At 47.0% G+C, this 25,194-nt stretch overlaps 1 protein-coding gene across 1 annotated transcript in view; it reads left to right on the top strand.

Moving 5' to 3' along the window:
• The first annotated feature begins 2,530 nt into the window (after nucleotides 1-2,530).
• LOC125453423 (short transient receptor potential channel 6-like) overlaps nucleotides 2,531-25,194 on the top strand; it is a 128,317-nt gene continuing 105,653 nt past the window's right edge. The window contains exon 1 of the mRNA XM_048533002.1: nucleotides 2,531-2,681. Coding sequence (XP_048388959.1) covers nucleotides 2,554-2,681 — 128 coding nt within the window. The 5' untranslated portion in view covers nucleotides 2,531-2,553. The remainder of the gene's footprint in view (nucleotides 2,682-25,194) is intronic.

Genomic DNA, 25,194 nt, shown 5'->3' with positions numbered 1-25,194 from the left:
TGAGATTATAGCTGATTTGTAACTCATTCATGACGGTATTCCAAGTCCCTTACTGTGTTTAGCCAGCAATACTTCATCAACCTTAATCTTAAAATTAACAAAAAATGAACAACTGATGGTGAATTATAAGAGCCAGTTCTAAACTTCTGCCACCTTTTGCATGAAGCTTTTCCAAACTTCACTCCTGAAAGGTCTCCCTCTAACATTTTGATCATTCTCCCTAGTTCAGGGCTCTCAAAATAGCATAAATAATTTCTTCTATCTATTGCCCTTTATTTTGAAACTCTTAGCCTTTGAAATTTAAGGGATTATTACCATGTTTATTCAACACTCCATGTACCGTCACCTTTGATGTCCAGGGTATAACTCTAATAATTCCAACTCTTTCTCTCTCTCTCTCACACACACACAAGAACATACACACACACACACACACACACACACACACAATCAACATACTTAGCCCAGAATGTGAGGATTAGCAGTTGCCTACTCAACTCTAAGTACTTTCTGACTAGGGCTTTGCATGAGGCTATCATGTAAGTAGTTACATGGATGCCAGTCTGTTTATTGCATCTGATTAAAATTGTACGTGAACACCAACTAGCAACAAAAAGACCCGACCAATATTCACTCAAGTCCATTCATAAGGATAAGGAGAGCCACCAGTTTGAGTGGGACAATGTCAGGATCCTGGGACAGGTCAAACAGTGACAAGCACGGGAATTTCTAGAGGCCTGGTTCTCCACTAAGAAGGCCATCAGCCAGCATATAGACGTAGGCCCTATACATACTCCACTGCAAAGGAAAACTGGAAATGAGGTAATCAATTCCAACGGATACCAGAGTTTAAATACCAGGTGGGAAAACACAACAGAGCTTCATGGAGAATCCAAGATAATAAAATGTGAGGCTGGATGAACACAGCAGGCCCAGCAGCATCCCATTTTCACAGAGCTTCATGGAGGCTGCGCTGACGATGTTACCCAGCAGGGTAATGAAATGTCTGTAAACTAACGAACCAGCTCAGAGAGCGAACCAACTGCAGCATCCACAACCCAAGTTAGAAACTTACCCAAGAACCTTATGGCTGAAATGATTGGTGTTTCATAACCACAACTATCTTTCTTTGATAGATGGAACTGCAGATGCTGGAGAATCTGAGATAACAAGGTGCAGAGCTGGAGGAACACAGCAGGCCAAGCAGCATCGGAGAAGCAGGAAAGCTGATGTTTCGAGTCAGGACCCTTCTTCAGAAAATACCAAGTTAGCTTCCCAGCTTAGCCCGAGTAAGTCCTATCCCAATGAGAGCCTCAAGATTCTTTCCCCATTGTGTCTGATATTTGCCCAAAGTATGATGCTAGTTTCTGACCTGGAATATGCCAGTCTGGACCACTTGCTCATTGGCAGCTGTTTTCACTGGAAGAATAGGCCAATGGTGGGTGAAAGAGTATCTGTCACTGAGTTAATGGTCCTCCAGCAGCAGTTAATGTTTAGCCTATCTCCCTTGAACAGACCAGTGAGCCCCCAATCCTTCATTGTAGAGCTGCTGGGGATAAAAATGTGGAGAAAATCACATCCAAGCTGGTTGGCTGTTCGATAGAACCTATCAACAGGACAGAGGAGACGGCAACATTGTGTGTCTCTGGAATTGATTGGAAAGCTTTTGGATTCCGGCCCATTAACGGAAACTGTGCAACGGAAGTTTGTGCAGAGCAGTCAGATATAATTGAGGATTCCCCACTTTCCATTTTGATGAACGCATTTCTCCTGTTGATGTGTAATATTCTGTCAAAGGCCTCCTACTGATCCAAGCAGAGGACGATTGTGTCCAAACGCCAGGTGACCATATATAAGAAAAACAAAAGAACTGCAAATGCTGGAATCAGAAACTAAAACAGGAATTGTTGGAAAAACTCAGCAGGTTTGGCAGCATCTGTGGAGAAAAATCAGGGGTAATATTTCATGTCCAAAACGTTCTGAAGGAGGGTCGCTGCACTGAAATGTTGACTGAACCTTCTCTCCACATCTTTCCCTGATAGATTGTTCAAAAGCTATTTGTGACCGGAGGTGTGTCCTGCAGGATGTGAATGCACAAACTCTTTTCGCAAACTCTTCAACGTAAATGTCCACTTTGAATGAATTGGCCAGGCTGTAGGACTACATCAGAGAGTACGCTATATTCCATACGTTTTAAAACAGTCCACGGAGCATTAGAATCGAAAGAGATGAATTTATTAAATTAATTGATTAATGAAGGTCGCCGTCTCTGACGGAAACTGGTTGATTTATTTGTGTTGTCTCTACCCTCCTGTCGGATACTGGAGACCCTGAGCTGCTGCTGGGATCTCCACACTGTCACTTCATTTGGCTAGCCCCTGGTGCGCCAAAACCCAGCCCACCCTCAGTCTGTCGGAAAGTGTCCAACGCTGATAGACCGTAAACCTGACGCATGGGAAGCGTCACTGAAGGGCGGCAGGATCCGTGCTGGAATGATCTGTTCTTCTCAGTTTGCAGGAGTGATCCGGATCGCAATGGGAGCAGCGTGAAGAGATGAGTGAGGGGAAGCGGTGGCTGGCTGCGAGGAATTCCGTGCCCATTGCTGGGAAGGAAGATTCTGTCCCAATGAAGAGGCTCAGCAGTAAGGAACCGTACCCATCTCCGTATGGACACTATTCCCCGTAAGTTCAATCAAACCGCTGCACAGCTCCTCAGCGATTCCCTGCCCTCTGGCTCTTTGCTAGTTTCAAGTTGGGATTGTTTCGAAAGTGTGTGGATCAGTTCGTTTATTTCATACGAAGGAAATAACTGGGAAGTTGCTCACTTTAGTTCTGGATATCCATGATTTTGTGGTTGCCTTTAGCATGTGGTTCACAGGCAGAATTTGAAATTTTGCATGATATTTATGTTGCTGTATTGTCATCGTGTAGCTCCGTTATATTTTAATAATTTACTGGGAAGCAGAAAGGTCTCCTCTCAGATCAGGTGACAAGGTCAGCGAATATCTCTGGTCGTTTTAAAGACGACGTCAAATAGCGGAATTCGACAGCCCTCACCTTTCCCCGCGTACTGTTTCAGAAACACCTCTCTTCGGTTGAAACTCAGCGGCAGACACTTGCTGCTGGGAACCCTTGAGCACAAACGCACGTTATTCCTGACACTTCCACGCTGGGAACCCTTGAGCACAAACGCACGTTATTCCTGACACTTCCACCTTGAAGGTTCTGACAAAAACCGTCTCACCTTGAATTTTAACAGATTGCTCTGTAAAGGTTGCGGTGGAAGTGGCTGACCTGTTCCCGGAGATATTTGAGGTTATTTCGGAAGGAAGGTTATTTCTGTCAGTTACAGGAAGAACTACAGGAAAAAGGAACTTGTTTTTCTTTTGGTGTTTTTTTAAGGCTAATATTCCAGTCTTTTGAGTAGCAGAAAGTTGCTCCTTGCTGTTCCGGACCGGAGTTTCATAACTCAGTGAGTGTTCTCCTGTTTCCAGCGACTGGCTAATCCCTGGGCGCGTTAAAGGTTCATTCAGACACTTCCGCAGCAAATTAAATTTCGATTTTTTTTTCCTGTATGAGTACAAATTCGTATGGAAACGGGGAGATGCTTTCCTGTTCCTCTTCATCCTGAGGCTTAATCTAGGGACACAATCATCTTCCTCCAAATGTCACACCTGGTGAAACTTTGCAATAATCCGTGTGCATTTGCCTGAGTCTCGTTCCCACCGTTTTTCAGTGAATCTAACCAAACCTGTGTCTGGGTAATATGCCGTTGGGGAACGGAAACCACACCAAGCCGACGTCGATCAAATATTTTACGGGATCAAAGGAACAAAGAACAAAGAAAATTACAGCACAGGAACAGGCCCTTCGGCCTTCTAAGTCTGCGCTGATCGAGATCCTCTGTCTAACCCTGTCATCTAATTTCTAAGGATCTGTATCCCTTTGCTCCCTGTCCATCCAAGTACCTGTCCAGATACATCTTAAAAGACACTACCATGTTTGTATCTACCTCCTCCGCTGGCAACGCATTCCAGGCACCCACCACCCTCTGTGTAAAGAACTTTGCACGCAGATCTCCCTTAAACATTCCTCTTCTCACTTTGAGCTCGTGACCCCTAGTAATTGAATCCCCCACTCTGGGAAAAAGCTTCTTGCTATCCACGCTGTCTATACCCCTCATGATTTTGTAGACCTCTATCAGGTCTCCCTCAATCTCCGTCTTTCTAATGAAAATAATCCTAATCTATTCAACCTCTCTTCATACCAATACCCTCCAGACCAGGCAACATCCTGGTGAACCTCCTCTGCACCCTCTCCAAAGTATTCACATCCTTTTGGTAATGTGGCGACCAGAACTGCACACAGTACTCCAAATGTGGCTGAACCAACTGCATCAGAGATAATGGGAACTGCGGATGCTGGAGAATCTGAGATAACAAAGTGTGGAGCTGGATGAACACAGCAGGCCAAGCAGCATCTCAGGAGCACAAAAGTGATGTTTTTGACGGAGACCCTTCATCAGAAAAGGGGGATGTGGAGAGGGTTTTGAAATAAATATGGAGAGAGGGGGAGGTGGATCAAAGATGGACAGAAGAGAAGATAGGTGGAGAGGAGACAGACAAGTTAAAGGGGTGGGGATGGAGCCTGTTCACACACCTTCCAGCAAAAATTCCATCCCCTATTCCCAATTCCTTCGCCTCTGCCGCATCTGCTCCCAGAATGAGTCATTCCACACCCGCACATCCCAGATGTTCACATTCTTCAAGGGCCGCAACTTCGCCCCCTCAGTGGTTGAGAATGCCCTCGACAGTTTCTCCCGCATTTCCCGCAACTCATCCCTCACACCCCGTCCCCGCAATAACAACCAAAAGAGAATCCCCTAGTCCTCACATACCACCTCACTAACGTCCGGATACAACGCATCATTCTCCGACACTTCCGTCATCTACAATCCAACCCCAACTCCAAAGGCATTTTTCCATCTCCACCCTTGTCTGCCTTCCGGAGAGACCACTCTCTCCATGACTCCCTTGTTCGCTCCACACTGCCCTCCAACCCCACCACACCCGGCACCTTCCCCTGCAATCGCAGGAAGTGCTACACCTGCCCCCATACCTCCTCCCTCACCCAACCCCAAGCCCCAAGAAGACTTTCCACATCCAGCAGATGTTCACCTGCACATCTGCCAATGTGGTATACTGCATCCACTGTACCTAGTGTGGCTTCCTCTACATCAGGGAAACCAAGCGGAGGCTTGGGGACCGCTTTGCAGAACACCTCTGCTCGGTTCGCAATAAACAACTGCACCTCCCAGTCGCGAACCATTTCAACTTACCCTCCCATTCCTTAGATGACATGTCCATCCTAGGCCTCCTGCAGTGCCACAACGATGCCACCTGAAGGTTGCAGGAACAGCAACTCATATTCCTCTTGGGAACCCTGCAGCCTAGTGGTATCAATGTGGATTTCACAAGCTTCAAAATCTCCTCTCCCCCGACTGCATCCCAAAACCAGCCCAGCTTGTCCCCAGCTCCCTAACCTGTTCTTGCTCTCACCTATCCCCTCCTCCCACCTCAAGCCGCACCTCCATTACCTACCTACGAACCTCATCCCAACCCCTTGACCTGTCCGTACTCCCCAGACTCACCTATCCCCTCCCTACCTACTCCCCTATACTCACCTCTACTGGCTCCATCCCCACCTCTTTAACTTGTCTGTCTCCTCTCCACCTATCTTCTCCTCTATCCATCTTCAATCCGCTTCCCCCTCTCTCCCTACTTATTTCAGAGCCCCCTCCCCATCCCCCTTTTCTGATGAAGTGTCTAGGCCTGAAACGTCAGCTTTTGTGCTCCTAAGATGCTGTGTTCATCTAGCTCTACACTTAGTTATCCCTTATACAACTGCAGCATGACCTGCCAACTCTTGTACTCAATACCCCGTCCGATGAAGGAAAGCATGCCGTATGCCTTCTTGACCACTCTATTGACCTGCGTTGCCTACTGAACACCTAGGTCTCTTTGCGTATCAATTTTCCCCAGGACTTTTCCATTTACTGTATAGCTCACTCTTGACTTAGTTCTTCCAAAATGCCTCACTATACATTTGCCTGGATTGAACTCCACCTGCCATTTATCTGCCCAACTCTCTAATCTATCTATATTCTGCTGTAATTTCTGACAGTCCCCTTCACTATCAGCTACTCCACCAATCTTAGTGTCATCAGCAAACTTGCTAATCAGATCATCTACACCTTCCTCCAGATCATTTACATATATCACAAACAACAGTGGTCCCAGCACAGATCCCTGTGGAACACCACTGGCCACAGGTCTCCAATTTCAGAAACTCCCTTCCACTACAACTCTCTGTCTCCTGTTGCCCAGCCAGTTCTCTATCCATCTAGCTAACACACCCTGGACTCCATGTGACTTCACTTTCTCCATCAGCCTGCCATGGGGAACCTTATCAAAAGCCTTCTGAAGTCCATGTATATTACATCTACAGCTTTTCCCTCATCAATCAACTTTGTCACATCCTCAAAGAATTTATCAAGTCCTCAAAGGATCGTTGGGGAGTGGGAGTGTGGACCAATGGCCTGAGAGATAGTGAGAATCGCATCAGCTTCCTCTTTTACACACAAACATACACAGACATTCTCACATACGTGCACACATTCTCTCAAACTCACATACACACACTGACACATGCACACACACACTCACCCACTCTCTCACACACGCACAGACACACTCTTTCACACACACTCACACACAAACACTCACAACCACACATACACACACACTCATACTCACACTCACACTGACACACACTCACACACGCTTACATTCACAAACACTCACACACACACACTCTCAAACTCTCACACTTACATGCAAACACACACACTCACACACTCACATTCTCTCTCACACACACACTCACACACACATACTCTCACGCTCACACACACACACACATACTCTCTCACACACACACACACACACACACTCACACACACACTCTCACACACTCTCTCTCACACACACACTGTCATACAGTCACATGCATTCTCTCACACACTCTGTCTCACACACACATACTCACTCTCTCACACACACTCTCACAGTCACACACACACACACACACACTTGCATATACAAACACACTCACATCCTTGCACTCACATACACACACTCTCACGCACACTCTCACACACACACAGTCATACACATTCACACACACACTTACATACACACATACACTCACATTCTGAGACTCACACACACTCTCCCACACTCACACACACAAACACACACACACACCCACACTCTCTCTCTCTCACACACACACACACACACACACACACAATCTCCTCTTACATTCACACACACTCTCTCACACTCACACAGACACAGACACACACACACACACACACACACACACACTCTGTCACACTCACACACCCACACTTTCTCTCTCTCACACACACCCACACACTCTCTCTCTCTCACATACACATGCACGCACACACAATCTCTTCTTACACATGCACTCACACACACACACACACACACACTCTCACACTCACACACACTCTCTGTCACACACACTCTCACACACACACACACACACACACACACTCTCTCTCTCTCTCACACACACACACACTCTCACTCTCACACACACACACACTCTCACACACACACACAAACACTGAAACATGTCAGTTATAAAGCAGAGAAGGCATACCACCCTACTAATCTCCGGATTCAATGCATCATTCTCTGCCACTTCCACCACCTACAATCTGACCCCACTACCAAGGATACATAGATCCCTTAAAATGGCCACCCAAGTGGACAGGGTTGTTAAGAAAGCATATGGTGTTTTGGCTTTCATTAACAGGGGGATTGAGTTTAAGAGTCGTGAGATCTTGTTGCAGCTCTATAAAACTTTGGTTAGACCGCACTTGGAATACTGCATCCAGTTCTGGGCGCCCTATTATAGGAAAGATGTGGATGCTTTGGAGAGGGTTCAGAGGAGGTTTACCAGGATGCTGCCTGGACTGGAGGGCTTATCTTATGAAGAGAGGTTGACTGAGCTCGGTCTCTTTTCATTGGAGAAAAGGAGGAGAAGAGGGGACCTAATTGAGGTATACAAGATAATGAGAGGCATAGATAGAGTTGATAGCCAGAGACTATTTCCCAGGGCAGAAATGGCTAGCATGAGGGGTCATAGTTTTAAGCTGGTTGGTGGAAAGTATAGAGGGGATGTCAGAGGCAGGTTCTTTACGCAGAGAGTTGTGAGAGCATGGAATGCGTTGCCAGCAGCAGTTGTGGAAGCAAGGTCATTGGGGTCATTTAAGAGAATGCTGGACATGTATATGGTCACAGAAATTTGAGGGTGCATACATGAGGATCAATGGTCGGCACAACATTGTGGGCTGAAGGGCCTGTTCTGTGCTGTACTGTTCTATGTTCTATGTTCTATGATATATTTCCCTTCCTACCCTTATCTGCCTTTTGTAGGGACCGCTCTCTCCACGACTCCCTCGTCCGCTCCACACTCCCCACTATCCCCACTACCCTGAGCACATTTCCCTGCAACCGCAGGAGGTGCCACACCTACCCCTACACCTCCCCCCTAACCTCCGTCCAGGCCCCAAAAAAACCTTCCACATTAAACAGATGTTCACGTGCACATCCACTAATGTGGTCTATTGTATCCACTGTTCCCAATGTGTCCTCCTGTACATCAGGGAGACCAAACAGAGGCTTGGAGACCCCTTTTGTGGAGCACCTACGCTTAGCTCATGACAAATGACAACACCTCCCAGCCGTGAACCACTTCAGCTTCCCTTCCCACTCCCTGGATGACACGTCCATTCTGGGCCTCCTCCAGTGTCACAACGATGCAACCCGGAAACTGGAGGAACAGCACCTCAGATTCCACCTTAGAAGCCTGCAACCCAATGGTCTCAATGTGGACTTTACCAACTTCAAAGTCTCCCTACCCCTGACATGTCCATCCTGGCCCTCCTCCAGTGTCACAACGATGCCACCGGAACAGCACTTCATATCCCGCCTGGGACCCCTACAACCTAAAGGCCTCAATGTGGACTTTACAAGCTTCAAAATCTCCCCACCCCTGACCTTATCCCAAGACCATCTCCCCCCATCCCTGGCTCCTTGACCTGTCCATCTTCTCTCCCACCTATCCGTCCCTCTGTCCCTAACAGACCAACCCCTATCCCAAGTCCCCACTTACACTCACCTTTACTGGCTTCATCCCTGCCTCCTTGACCTGTCCATCTTCTCTCCACCTATCTGCTCCACTATCCACCTTCTATCAACGCACCCCCCTCCATCTATTTATATTAGAGCCTTCTTCCCCTCCCCCATTTCTGAAGAAGGGTCCAGACCTGAAACATCAGCTTTCCTGCTCCTCTGATGCTGCTTGGCCTGCTGTGTTCATTCAGCTCTACACCTTATTATGTCATATTCTCCAGCATCTGCAGTTCCTACTATATCTGAGGGCATTGGTGGGATTACCATGCGATCAGAGCATTGAGGGTGGGGACAGGAAATGCTAGGCACTGAGAGCCACTGGCCAATCAGGGAGCTGCAGAGGCAACATTCTTCAGGCTGGGGGAAGGAGTTACAAAGAAGGGAATGGGGGCACGGGATTGGTGTGACTGGGGGCGCAGCACCTATCAATGCTAGGTCTCAGCTAGGCCGCTGTGTGCCTTTCAATTCGGGACCCCAGGCTAGTCACCAATGAGTTACTGCTAGTAAGGGTGGGAAAAGGCCCTTAATTTAGGATTAAATGCCCAGTTAAGAGTTTTAATTAGTGGCAGGGCTGGAACTTCAACCGTGGTCTTTCTGTGAAGAGAGAAAAATGTTGGCAGTATCCCCCTGTCACTGCTCCTCCTGATTTTGTGCTCACTGTCTCCAAACTAAGCATCAGACAGGACATTATATCCTGCCCCTGGCTCCTGCCTGGTTAGCTGGGGATGGTTCAGAGTTAAATAATAGCAACTGAGCTTCAGGTGTGCTTTCAGAAAGCAATACTCTCTCGAAAGACTGGCAGATGTGGTACTCTTATTCAAGAAGGGCGAAACTACAGGCCAGTAAGTTTAATCTTAGGACGGACACTGTTGGGAGCAATTTTGAAGGACAGAATGAATCTGCATTAAGAGATGCAGGGATTAATCCAGAGCAGTCAGCATTGTTTTGTTCAGGTGAGGTCATTTCTGAGCAACTTGATTGAATTTCATGAAGTGGTAACCTGGTATGTAGATGAGGGTAGTGCTCTTAGTATGGTACTACATGGAAGACTGATAACAAAGATATGAGCCCATGGCATCCTGAGAAATCTGGCAAATTCAATCCACAGTTGATCAATGGCAAGAAGCAGGGGACAATCATTGAGGGGTATTTTCTGGGTATTTTTCTGACTGGAATTCTGTGACTCACAGGGCTCAGTGTTGGAGTCCTTGTTCTTTTCTGATTTCTGCAAATGGTTTACACTTGAATATAGGAGCATTTTTTACTTCTTGCAGACAATACAAAAAATAGTGGAGTGCTAAATAGTGAGGAGGATAGCCTTAGATTACAGAATTTTGATCGGCTGGTCAGGCAGGCTGATCAATGGCAAATAAAATTCAATCTGGATAAAGGTGAGATGATGGACTTGGGCAGGCCAAGCAAGGTAACAAAGCTGACAAAGGGGGTGGCCATGGGTACCTGCATGGGCCCAGGTTTTGCCTCCCTCTTCCGTACCTACACTGGCCCTAAACCCCAGCTCTTCCTCCGTTACATTGATGACTGTAAAGGCACTGCCTCATGCCCACACAAGGAGCTCAAACAGTTCATCCACTTCACTAACACCTTCCACCCCAACCTTCAGTTCACCTGGGCCATGTCCAACACATCCCTCACCTTCCTGGACCTCTCTGTCTCCATCTCAGGCAACCACCTAGAAACCGATATCCATTTCAAGCCCACCGACTCCCACAACTACCTAGAATACACCTCCTCCTACCCACTTTCATGCAAAAATTCCATTCCCTATTCCCAATTCCTTCACCTCCACCACACCTGCTCCCAGGATGAGGCATTCCACTCCCGTACATCTCAGATGTCCCCGTTTTTCAAGGACCGCAACATCCCCCCCGCAGCAGAACGCCCTCGACCGTGGCCCTCGCATTTCCCGCAACACATCCCTCACACCCCGTCCCCGTAGTAACTGCCAAAAGAGAATTCTCCTCATCCTCATATACCACCCCACCAACCTCCGGATACAACGCATCATCCTCTGATACTTCCGCCATCTACAATCCGATGCCAACACCAAAGACATTTTTCCCTCCCCACCCTTGTCTGCTTTCCGGAGAGACCACTATCTCCATGACTCCCTTGTCCGCTCCACACTCCCCTCCAACCCCATCACACCCGGCACTTTTCTCTGCAACCGCAGGAAGTGCTACACTTGCCCCCACACCTCCTCCCTCACCCCCATCCCAGGCCTCAAGATGGTTTTCCATATCAAGCAGATGTTCACCTGCACATCTGCCAATGTGGTATACTGCAAGTGGAGGCTTGGGGACCGCTTTGCAGAACACCTCCGCTCAGTTCGCAATAAACAACTGCACCTCCCAGTCGCAAACCATTTCAACTCCCCCTCCCATTCCTCAGACGACATGTCCATCATGGGCCTCCTGCAGTCCCACAATGATGCCACCCGAAGGTTGCAGGAACAGCAACTCATATTCCGCTTGGGAACCCTGCAGCCTAGTGGTATCAATGTGGATTTCACAAGCTTCAAAATCTCCCCTTCCCCCACCGCATCCCAAAACCAGCCCAGCATGTCCTCACCTCCCTAACCTGTTCTTCCTCTCACTTATCCCCTCCTCCCACCTGAAGCCCCACCCTCATTTCCGACCTACTACCCTCATCCTGCCCCCTTGACCTGTCCGTCCTCCCTGGACTGATCTATCCCCTCCCTACCTCCCCACCTACACTCACCTCTACTGGCTCCATCCCCGCCTCTTTGACTTGTCTGTCTCCTCCCTACCTATCTTCTCCTCTATCCACCATTGATCTGCCTCCCCCTCTCTCCATACTTATTTCAGAATTACCTTCCCCTCCCCCATTTCTGATGAAGGGTCTAGGCCCGAAACATCAGCTTTTGTGCTCCTAAGATGCTGCTTGGCCTGCTGTGTTCATCCAGCTCCACACTTTGTTATCTTGGATTCTCCAGCATCTGCAGTTCCCATTATCTCTAAAGGTAAGAGAATACATGATGAATGGTAGGATCCTGGCAAGCAGCAAGGGCTGGTGGGGCTTTGGTGTGTATGTACGCTTCGTGTTTAAACACTAAAGTATCAGCACAGGTGGATAAAATGTTGAAGAAGGCTCTTGGGAAATTTGCCTTTATCAGACAAGCTCTAGATATTAAGAGTGGGGAGATGATGCTAGAACTGTATCACATGTTGGTTTGACCACACCTGAGTATTGTGTACAGTTCTGAACTGAAGAAGATGCAGAAGCGATTACCAGGATTTAGATTTGGAATTTATTGTCACGTGTACTCATGTACAGAAGTACAGTAACAAGTCTGTAATGTCACCAAACAAGGTGCCAGCATAGATACAGAGGAGCCTAGGTATAAAATCTTCAGCAACAAAGTAGTAAAAGAAAGAAAGTTTAAAAAATTAGGTAATAAAATGTGACGCTGGATGAACACAGCAGGCCCAGCAGCATCTCAGGAGCACAAAAGCTGACGTTTCAGGCCTAGACTCTTCATCAGAGAGGGGGATGGGGTGAGGGTTCTGGAATAAATAGGGAGAGAGGGGGAGGCGGTCTGAAGATGGAGAGAAAAGAAGATAGGTGGAGAGGAGAGTATAGGTGGGGAGGTAGGGAGGGGATAGGTCAGTCCAGGGAAGACGGACAGGTCAAGGAGGTGGGATGAGGTTAGTAGGTAGCTGGGGGTGCGGCTTGGGGTGGGAGGAAGGGATGGGTGAGAGGAAGAACAGGTTAGGGAGGCAGAAACAGGTTGGACTGGTTTTGGGATGCAGTGGGTGGAGGGGAAGAGCTGGGCTGGTTGTGTGGTGCAGTGGGGGGAGGGGACGAACTGGGCTGGTTTTGGGATGCGGTGGGGGAAGGGGAGATTTTGAAGCTGGTGAAGTCCACATTGATACCATTGGGCTGCAGGGTTCCCAAGCGGAATATGAGTTGCTGTTCCTGCAACCTTCGGGTGGCATCATTGTGGCACTGCAGGAGGCCCATGATGGACATGTCATCTAAAGAATGGGAGGGGGAGTGGAAATGGTTTGCGACTGGGAGGTGCAGTTGTTTATTGCGAACCGAGCAGAGGTGTTCTGAAAAGCGGTCCCCAAGCCTCCGCTTGTTTCCCCACCAGCTTCAAAATCTCCCTTTCCCCCACCGCATCCCAAAACCAGCCCAGTTCGTCCCCTCCCCCCACTGCACCACACAACCAGCCCAGCTCTTCCCCTCCACCCACTGCACCCCAAAACCAGTCCAACCTGTATCTGCCTCCCTAACCTGTTCTTGCTCTCACCCATCCCTTCCTCCCACCCCAAGCCGCACGTCCATCTCCTACCTACTAACCTCATCCCACCTCCTTGACCTGTCCGTCTTCCCTGGACTGACCTATCCCCTCCCTACCTCCCCACCTGTACTCTCCTCTCCACCTATCTTCTTTTCTCTCCATCTTCGGTCCGCCTCCCCTTCTCTCCCTATTTATTCCAGAACCCTCACCCCATCTCCCTCTCTGATGAAGTGTCTAGGCCCGAAACATCAGCTTTTGTGCTCCTGAGATGCTGCTGGGCCTGCTGTGTTCATCCAGCTTCACATTTTATTATCTTGGATTCTCCAGCATCTGCAGTTCCCATTATCACTTAAAAAATTAGGTATTTTCTTCATAGAATAAGTTGAAAAATAAATAAGATAATAGTTAACATTAAAGTCCTTCTTAATCTAAACTAGGAAAGTAGAGAAATATAGTTAAAACTTCAACAATGCTTGCTGGGGCCCCTATCTCCTCCACTTAGAGAGCTTGCTCTCTGTGAGCTGCCTTTTTTCGTTGCTGCAGACCTCCCTCACTGCTCGCTCTTCCCAGTGTTGTGTTACTGCACCATCTCCACTGCTGCTGCCACCTCCGCTCTTGTCCTGCCTCCGGGACATGCCCAGGCAGGATTCAATCTGAGTACTCACTGGGTCCTGCTCTCAGCACTTTCCACCTCGGAAACCATGCCAAGAGACTACTGCGGGCTGCTGAAAGACTCCCATGCCAGGCCGGAACGACGCCTCACTGGGTCTGTGCTGAGGCCTGGAGAATAAAGAAGAAAAGAGAGAGAAGCGCTCAGAGCAGTCGTGCTCTGGCTGAAGTCCAAATCCGCTGCCATCCTGAAAAACTGCACGGACTGGCAAGTTTTATCTCTGTGGAGAGATTGGGACTGGGATTGTTTCCCTTAGAGCTGAGCAGAGGAGGTGGAGAGAGGACATGATTCAGAAGTATAAGATCGAGATGCTCGGGCAATGTAAACAGGAAGAAAAATTTCCCTTTGATAGAGTGGTCAATGCCCGAAGCAAAGATTTAAGGTAAGGAGAAGGAGGTTTAGGGGTAATGTGAGAAAAAAGCTTTTTCACTCAGAAAGTGGTGGCAATCTGGAACACACTGCCTGTAAAGGATGTTAGAGGCAGAAACCCTCTTTATGTTTAAGTAGTATTTAGATGTATACTTGTGATGCCAAGGCATGCATGACTATATTCCAAGTGCTGGAAAATGGATTAGATAGTTAATTGTGAAGCTGGATGAACACAGCAGGCCAAGCAGCATCTCAGGAGCACCTGTGCTGCTGGGCCTGCTGTGTTCATCCAGCTTCACAGTTCATTATCTTGGATTCTCTAGCATCTGCAGTTCCCACTATCTTAGATAGTTAAGTGGTTGTTTTTGGCTGGAATGGATGTTTTGGGACAGAGGGCCTTTTTTCCTGTGCTGTGTCCCTACAACTCTGACTTTAACCCTCTTTGCACAAATCTTCATGTTCCTTTATTCCAGCGAAAATTTGTTTACACCTGCCACATATTACAATTATTGCTACAAACCAGGCACTTGTCACTGATTTTTAACCTTGAGGACACTCACTATTTCATCACTCTAATTACATTTATTGTGCTTAAATATAAAGTGTTCCTTAATCAACTTTTTCTTTTGACTTGATCATGAAAGAGTGTTGAAGTTGAAGAAATGTTTATCGAGACACAGGAATATATTATGTAATGTAGTGAGACTGTGTCCTGCTTGATCAGATCCTAATAAAGGGAGATATGTCAGTAGATATCATATTATGTGCAAAATATACCTAGAAATTTCAAATAGCTACTTTGGAATTTTCTGCAATCAACTTCTTTTGCTGCTCCTAAGAGGCATTTTGTCTTCGGGAAGTACTCCCTTCCAGTTTTCCTAATTGCCATGGCCGCATACTTCTACCTGATGTTTTCAGTCTGGGAGTGGGGACATATGATTGCGTATCGCTCCAAGTGCTTTATCTACTCTTTGTTTGTCTTTCGCCTTTTCCAATGTTTTGGACAATCTCCGCCGCTTAATCTCCATTGTTCCCTTAAGCATAGCCTCTACTAGGACTAGGAGCAGCAAGTCTATGACCACTGAATAATGGTGGCCTGTAAATTCTTGACTGGGAATAACCTTGTTGATTACAGAATTCCAATCACTTGTCTGCCATTCAGGACTCTCTCTACCTTCATTTTGGTAGTTGATGAGGTAATGAGGTTTTATTGCTGAGGGACGGTGTTCATGACTGCAAGGTCAAATGCAACAGCAACATCCAGAACTTTACTGTGTACTTTCTGTTGTAGCCTGGTCTGGCCCCTCCTAGGTGACCATTGAGATTTTCAGTTATAATAATGGTCTCCTCTTGGTTTTTTCTTTTGCAGAGGAGTTCTTCTATGGTCCTCTAAAAGCTCCCCATCTCCTCCTGCAGGCAGCTGACTTGGGGGCGTAGAAGTAGGATGCACCATCTCTATACATCGCTGGTGTAGAAGATGTTCTAACCAGCTCCTAGATCTAAGTCATTCCCTCCTGTCAACCTTACCTTAAATGCAGCAAACAGGGGTCCTCTTTCTCTTCAGAGATAACAAGGTGTAGAGCTGGATCAACATAGCAGGCCAAGCTGCATCAGAGGAGCAGGAAGGCTGACATTTTGGGCCTAGACCTTCTTTCTCTTCATCAGGTCACTTGAACTTCTGGGTGATTGGCAGAAAGCCCTTTGTTTTGCCAATGTACATTTGTATCATAGAATCCCTACAGTGATGAAGTAGGCCAGTTGATCCATTGAGTCCACACCGACCCTCCGGAGAGCATCCCACCCAGATCCATGCCCCTACCCGATCCACGTAATCCTTCATTTCCTGTGGCCTGCACATCCCTGGTCACTGGGGGATATATAGCATGGCCAATGCACCCAACCTGCTGCCCATGCAATTCATAATTTATCTGTCAACCCATTTATAGGTTTGTCTGTCACTAATGGAGTCCTGTTTATTTAAATTTTATTTTGATCAAACAATGTAATTAATCAGGCCTCATGATCTGTTAGTCACTTCCAAATCTTGCTTTCCTTGCACTTAAAAAAAAAGAGTTTACAGCTGAGAAAGAGAGTTTGGGTTTCAGTTTTTAATTAAAGCTGTGCAATCCTGTGGACTCCTCGTAATAGAATGGCTTTATAGACCCAGGGAAGGATATAGAGTGAACTAAGGTACTTTAGGGTGAGGAGTTAGTTTTAGTCCCAGACCAGAAGTGTTTGAGAAAACTCCAAGAGGTCACATGTAGCTGAGTACATTTAAGCCTGTGTGTGATAGCTTTTGGAAAAAGCTATCTGTATTCTAGTCTGATAATTGAAATCACAAGTCACAAACCTACTGAGGTATTAGACACAGGGAGAGTGGCATTTTGAGTACTGTACCAGAACACTGTTTTGGATACTGTACAAAAGTTGTTTCTTTTTAATTTTATAAAAATAATGTTTTAGGATTAATGGGATTGTGCTGTGTGTTTAAGCATCTTTGAATTGATATTGTAAGTAAATATTTTGTTCATTCTACTTTTGTTTTTCTTTTGTTGGTAAACTATTGTTAAAACAAAGTCAGTAACACAGAACATAGAACAGTACAGCACAGTACCAGCACTTCAGCCCATGATGTTGTGCCGAACTTTTACCCTAAAACTAAGGTCTATCTAACCTACGCCTCTACCTTATGTTATCATCCATATGCCTGTCTAATAGCCGCTTAAATGCCCCTAATGAGGCCAACTCCAGTACCCTCTCCGGCAATGCATTCCACACTCCTACCACTCTCTGAGTAAAGAACCTACCTCTGATGTCTCCCCTATATCTACCTCCACTCACTTTAAAACTATGTCTCCTCGTAAAAGCGATCTCCACCCTAGGAAAAAGTCTTTGGCTGTCTACTCTATCTATACCTCTGATCATCTGGTACACCTCTATCAAGTCACCTCTTATCCTTCGTCATTCTAAACAGAAAAGCCCTAGCTCTGTCAACCTTTCCTCATAAGATCTTCCTTCCGTTCCAGGCAACATCCTGGCAAATCTCCTCTGCACCTTTTCCAACACTTCCATATCTTTCCTGTAATGAGGCAACCAGAACTGGTCACAATACTCCAGATGTGGCCGAACCAGGGTTTTGTATAGCTGGAGCATAACTTCACTGTTCTTGAGCTCAATCCCTCTATTAATGAAAGTTAACACACCATATACCTTCTTAACAGCTCTATCCACCTGGGTGGCATCTTTCAGGGAACTGTGGACATGAACCCCAAGATCCCTCTGCTGCTCCACACTGCCAAGAATCTTTCTGTTAACCCTGTATTCTGCTTTCAAGTTTGTCCTTCCAAAGTGAATCATCTCACACGTTTCAGGGTTAAACTCCATTTCTCAGCCCAGCTCTGCATTCTGTCAATGTCCCTTTGTGACCTAGAACAGCCGTCCACTCTGCCCACAATGCGACCCACCTTCATATTGTCCGTGAACTTACTACTCCACCCTTCCACTCCTACATCCAAATCATTTACAAAAATCACAAATAGAAGAGGACCCAAAACTGATCCTTGTGGTACACCACTCGTAACTGAGCACCTTGTTAAATATTTTCCATCCACTACCGCCCTTTGTCTTCTAATAGTCAGCCAATTCTGAATCCAATCTGCCACATTTTCTCCTATCCCATGCCTCCTTATGTTCTGCATGAACCTACCATGCAGGGCCATATCAAACACCTCACTGAAATCCATGTATACCACATCCACTGCTCGACCTTCTTCGATGTGTTTGGTCAGTTCTTCAAAGAACTCAATAAGGTTTGTGAGGCATGATCTGCCCCTCACAAATCCATGCTGACTGTCATGAATCAAACTGTGCCTTTCCAAGTGATCATAAATCCTGTTTCTCAGATCCCTTTCCAATAATTTTCCCACCACTGACGTAAGACTAAGTGGTCTGTAGTTTCCAGGGTTATCCCTATTCCCTTTTTTGAACAAGGGAATGACGTTTGCTATTCTCCAATCTTCCGGCGCTATACCCTTGCTTAACCTTGCTTATGTTTCAGTGAGAGGTCACCTCATTAAAGCCAAAATGTGATGTATTAAGACAGGTTCTTGTCTGGGATTGGACTTTTCGGTAAGAACATGAGCTGGGATCAAAGAACAAAGAAAAGAACAAAGGAAATTACAGCACAGGAACAGGCCCTTCGGCCCTCCAAGCCTGCGCCGATCGAGATCCTCTGTCTAACCTGTCATCTATTTTCTAAGGATCTGTGTCCATTTGCTCCCTGCCCATCCATGTACCTGTCCAAATATATCTTAAAAGATGCTAACATGTCTGCGTCTACCACCTCCGCTGGCAACGTATTCCAGGCACCCACCACCCTCTGTGTAAAGAACTTGCCACGCGTATCTCCCTTAAACATTCCTCCTCTCACTTTGAACTCATGACCCCTAGCAATTGAGTCCCCCACTCTGGGAAAAAGCTTCTTGCTATCCACCCTGTCTATATCCCTCATGATTTTGTAGACCTCAATCAGGTCCCCCCTCAATCTCCGTCTTTCTAATGTAAATAGTCCTAATCTACTCAACCTCTCTTCATAGCTAGCACCCTCCATACCAGGCAACATCCTGGTGAACCTCCTCTGCACCCTCTCCAAAGCATCCACATCCTTTTGGTAATGTGGCGACCAGAACTGCACACAGTACTCCAAATGTGTATACCACTGGGCAAGAGCTATAGCTGGGGGAAAGGCAATTACGATGAGATTAGGCAAGATTTAGGGAGCATAGAATGGGGAAGGAAACTGCAGGGGTTGGGCACGTTAGAAATGTGGAACTTATTCAAGGAAAAGCTCCTGTGTGTCCTAGGTAAGTATGTACCTGTCAGGCAGGGAGGAAGCTGTAGAGCGCGGGAGCCGTGGTTTACGAAGGAGGTGGAATCTCTGGTCAAGAGGAAGAAGAAGGCTTATGTTAGGATGAGATGTGAAGGCTCAGTTAGGGCGCTTGAGGGTTATGAGGTAGACAGGAAAGACCTAAAGAGAGAGCTCAGAAGAGCCAGGAGGAGACATGAGAAGTTGTTGGTGGATAGGATCAGGGTAATCCCTAAGGCTTTCTATAGGTATTTAAGGAATAAAAGAATGACGAAAGTAAGATTAGGGCCAATCAAGGATAGTAGTGATAAGTTGTGTGTGGAGTCAGATGAGATAGGGGAAGCACTAAATGAATATTTTTCAACAGTATTCACTCTAGAAAACGACAATGTTGTCGAGGAGAATACTGAGATACAGGCTACCAGACTAGGTGAGATTGAGGTTCACAAGGAAGAGGTATTAGAAATCCTACAGAGGGTGAAGATAGATAAGTCCCGTGGGCCGGATGGGATTTATCCTCGGATCCTCTGGGAAGCCAGGCTGGAGACCGCAGAGCCTTTGGCATTGATCTTTAACTCGTCATTGTCTACAGAAATAGTGCCAGACAACTGGAGGATAGCAAATGTGGCTCCCCAGTTCAAGAAGGGGAGTAGAGACACCCCTGGTAATTATAGACCAGTGAGCCTTACCTCAGTTGTTGGTAAAGTGTTGGAAAAGGTTATAAGGGATACGATTTATAATCATCTAGACGGCACGGTGACTCTGGGCGGCACGGTGGTTCAGTGGTTAGCACTGCAGCCTCATAGCGCCACGGACCCAGGTTCAATTCCCACCTCAGGCTGTGTGGAGTTTGCACATTCTCCCTGTGTCTGCGTGGGTTTCCTCCGGGTGCTCTGGTTTCCTCCCACAGTCCAAAGATGTGCAGGTTAGGTGGATTGGCCCTGCTAAATTGCCCGTAGTGTTCAGGGGCGTGTGGGTTACAGAGGGATGGGTCTGTGTGGGATGCCTCAAGGGGCGGTGTGGACTTGTTGGGCCGAAAGGCCTGTTCCCACACTGTAGGGAATCTAACCCAATAAATTGATTCGGGATAGTCAGCACAGTTTTGTGAAGGGAAGTTCGTGCCTCACAAACCTTATTGAGTTCTTTGAGAAGGTGACCAAACAGGTAGATGAGAGTAAACCGGTTGATGTGATGTGTATGGATTTCAGCAAGGCGTTCGATAAGGTTCCCCACACTAGGCTATTGTACAAAATGCGGAGGAATGGGATTGTGGGAGATATAGCAGTTTGGATCGGAAATTGGCTTGCTGAAAGAAGACAGAGGGTGATAGTTGATGGGAAATGTTCATCCTGGAGACCAGTTACTAGTGGTGTACCGCAAGGGTCGGTGTTGGGTCCACTGCTATTTGTCATTTTTATAAATGACCTGGATGAGGGCGTAGAAGGATGGGTTAGTAAATTTGCAGACGACACGAAGGTCGTTAGAGTTGTGGGTAGTGACGAAGGATGCTGTAGGTTGCAGAGAGTCATAGATAAGCTGCAGAGCTGGGCTGAGAGGTGGCAAATGGAGTTTAATGTGGACAAGTGTGAGGTGATGCACTTTGGTAGGAGTAACCGGAAGGCAAAGTACTGGGCTAATGGTAAGATTCTTAGTAGTGTAGATGAGCAGAGAGATCTCGGTGTCCATGTACACAGATCATTGAAAGTTGCCACCCAGGTTGACAGGGCTGTTAAGAAGGCATACAGTGTTTTAGCTTTTATTAATAGAGGGATCGAGTTCCAGAACCAAGAGGTTATGATGAAGCTGTACAAAACTCTGGTGCGGCGGCACTTGGAGTATTGTGTACAATTCTGGTCACTGCATTGTATGAAGGATGTGGAAGCTTTGGAAAGGGTGCAGAGGAGATTTACTAGGATGTTGCCAGGTATGGAGGGAAGGCCTTACGAGGAAAGGCTGAGGGACTTGAGGCTGTTTTCATTAGAGAGAAGAAGGTTGAGAGGTGACTTAATTGAAACATATAAAATAATCAGAGGGTTAGATAGGGTGGATAGGGAGACCCTTTTTCCTAGGATGGTGATGGCGAGCACGAGGGGGCATAGCTTTAAATTGAGGGGCGAAAGATATAGGACAGATTTCAGAGGTAGTTTCTTTACTCAGAGAGTAGTAAGGGAATGGAACATTTTGCCTGCAACGGTAGTAGATTCGTCAACTTTAGATACATTTAAGTTGTCATTGGAAAAGCATATGGACATACATGGAATAGTGTAGGTTAGATGGGCTTGAGATCGCTATAACAGGTCGGCACAACATCGTGGGCCGAAGAGCCTGTACTGTGCTGTAATGTTCTATGTTCTATGTGGCCGAACCAAAGTCCTATACAACTGCAACATGACCTGCCAACTCTTGTACTCAATACCCCGTCCAATGAAGGAAAGCATGCCATATGCCTTCATGATCACCCTATTCACCTGTGTTGTCACCTTCAGGGAACAATGGACGTGAACACCCAGATCTCTCTGTTCATCAATTTTCCCTAGGACTTTTCCATTTACTGTATAGTTCGCCCTTGAATTTGATCTTCCAAAATGCATCACCTCGCATTTGCCCGGATTGAACTCCATCTGCCATTTCTCTGCCCAACTCTCCAGTCTATCTATATTCTGCTGTAATCTCTGACAGTCCCCTTCACTATCTGCTACTCCACCAATCTTACTGTAATCTGCAAACTTGCTGATCAGATCACCTACACCTTCCTCCAAATCATTTACATATATCACACTGTACATACATGAGTACACTGTTCTCCCAGAAATACATTTATTGCACCACAGCCTTTTCCTGATGCTGTTCGACTTGTTTAGGGTAGATTCTGAATTATGGTAAACATCAGCGCATTTCTGAATTGCCTTGATCTCATCTGTTTTACAATTTACATGCACATATGGCCCTTCAAAGCTATTACTTGGCTCTTACTGAAAGCAGTTAAATAAAACGTAAAACCTTTAACATAATTCAATTACAATGTGACATAATGACATTTTAGCATTATTTCCTTGGAGGAACTTCAACCATTGCACTTTCCTATTTATTGATTCATAGTAATTAGATATGCTCCAAAACAACCCATTGGCTACAAATCCTGTTTCAGTAGCATTTACATACAAGATTCAATTAATATACAACTCTGTTTAGAAAAATCCACAATAATCAATATTGATGATAATTAATTAATAGTAATCTTAGCAGCTGAGCTCATGGGTTTACTGTAGTTCAATGTTATTTAGGCTTTGGCTTATTTGCTTTGCTTTTCGAAGCTTTTCCCATTGATGTTGTGACAAAATAGCTAGCAAAGTACTGACATTTTTATCAATGATCAAAGAATAACAAAACTACAGTACAGAGAAGACCTTAGTATGGATCCTCATCTCATTTGTCTTGACATATCAGACTTGTTCCAAAACTATTTTCTTATAGTTAATAAAAGGCATGTCTTTGAAGTTCTGATGAGAAGATTGATCAAAAACACTAAAGCTAAATGTGGATATAGATATGAAGGCATCTGGCAGGACATGGACTGCCTTACCAGCTGTTGAACAATCCAAAAATGCAATGTTTGAATGGAGCATAAAATGGTGCACACATTTGCATCAGACTATTTCAAGCAAATATTGAATTGTACGTTATTTATTACATGTTGTCACAAGTTTCTCAATAGGATTATCGATAGATGTAAGTTTGCTCGCTGAGCTGGAAGATTAGTTTTCAGACGTTTCGTCACTTTTTTTTTAAATTTGAAAAAATATACTTTATTCATAGAATGTACAAAAAATAAAACATATTTATACACCTACCCAGTCATGCAAGCTGCTCCGGGTTACCCAGGGGGTACGTACACCAACTAAAGGAAAAAAACAAAGCAAAGAAAATACCCCAGCAGTCGTCACCCCGCACAGTCCCAGTTGGCCCCCTGACCAGTTGGGGAAGGCGCCAGTTGGGCCCAGTTACCAGATAGGGCCCTTTTTTCTATTCTGGACGAGGGGTTTCATACGGTGGTCTTTCCCCACCGCGCCTTGGCGGTGGCTGCCCCAAGCTTTAGCGCGTCCCTCAGCACGTAGTCCTGGACCTTGGAGTGCGCCAGTCTGCAACACTCGGTCGGGGTCAGTTCTTTCAGCTGGCAGACCAGCAAGTTGCGGGCAGACCAAAGAGCATCTTTCACCGCATTGATGGTCCTGCAGGCGCAGTTGATGTTGGTCTTGGTGTGCGTCCCGGGAAACAGCCCATAGAGCACGGAGTCCCACGTCACGGACCTGCTCGGGACGAACCTTGACAAATACCACTGCATCCCCCTCCAGACCCCCTGCGCATAGGCACACTCCAGAAGGAGGTGATAGACAGTTTCATCCCCCCCGCAGCCACCTCGAGGGCAGCGTGCGGTGGCGCAAAGATTCCGGGCATGCATAAAGGGTCTCACTGGCAGAGCCCCTCTCACCGCCAGCCAAGCAATGTCCTTGTGCTTGTTTGAAAGTTCTGGCAATGAGGCATTCTGCCAAATGACTTTGGCAGTCTGTGTGGGGAACCACACGACAGGATCCACCCTCTCCTTTTCCCGAAGGGTCTTGAGGATACTACGTGCTGACCACTGCCTGACGGCCTTGTGGTCAAAGGAGTTTCCGTTCAAAAATTTCTCCACGAAGGACAGGTGGTACGGGACGGTCCAACTACTCGGAGCGTTCTGCAGCAACGAGGCCAGGCCTATCCTTCGCAACACCGGGGACAGGTAGAACCTCAGTAAGTAGTGACACTTGGTGTTTGCGTACCGAGGATCTACGCACAGCTTGATGCAGCCGCAGACAAAGCTAGCCATCAGGGCGAGGGTGGCGTTCGGTACGCCCTTTCCCCCATTTTCCAGATCTTTGTACATGGTGTCCCTGCGGACCCGGTCCATCCTCGACCCCCAAATGAAGTGGAAGGTGGTCAGGGTGACCGCTGCAATGCAGGTCCAGGGAATAGGCCAGGCCTGCGCCACATACAACAGTACCGAAAGCCCCTCGTACCTGACAACCAGGTTCTTACCCGCGATGGAGAGGGACCGGAACGTCCACCTGCCCAGCTTCTGCTTCAGTTTGGTGATACGCTCCTCCCAAGTCTTAGTACACACCCCAGCTCCACCGAACCAAACACCCAGCACCTTCAGATAGTCTGTCCTGATGGTGAAGGGGATGAAGGAGCGGTCGTCCCAGTTCCCGAAGAACATGGCCTCGCTCTTACCCCTGTTGACTTTGGCACCCGAGGCCAGTTCAAACTGGCCGCTGATGTCCAACAGCCTACTCACCGACCGACGATCGGTGCAGAAGACGGCGATGTCGTCCATGTACAGGGAGGTCTTGACCTGAAGGCCTCTGCTGCCTGGGATAGTCACGCCCTTCAGGCTCACGTCCTTCCTGATGGATGTGGCGAAGTGCTCCACACAGCACACGAACAAGGCAGGAGAGAGCGGGCAGCCCTGCCTGACTCCAGATCTGCCGGGAAAACTGTCCGATTCCCACCCGTTGATCGAGACTGCGCTAACGATGTTGGTGTAGAGCAGCCGGATCCAATTGCGGATGCCCTCCCCGAGCCCCAATTTGGAGAGGACTTCCCTCATGTAAGCATGAGAGACCCTGTCGAAGGCCTTCTCCTGGTCCAGGCTGACGAGGCAGGTGTCCACCCGCCTGTCC

This window comes from Stegostoma tigrinum, chromosome 6 (assembly GCF_030684315.1).
Source record: "Stegostoma tigrinum isolate sSteTig4 chromosome 6, sSteTig4.hap1, whole genome shotgun sequence".
Taxonomy (NCBI): Eukaryota; Metazoa; Chordata; class Chondrichthyes; order Orectolobiformes; family Stegostomatidae; genus Stegostoma; species Stegostoma tigrinum.
This window is presented reverse-complemented; position numbering and strand designations above follow the sequence as displayed.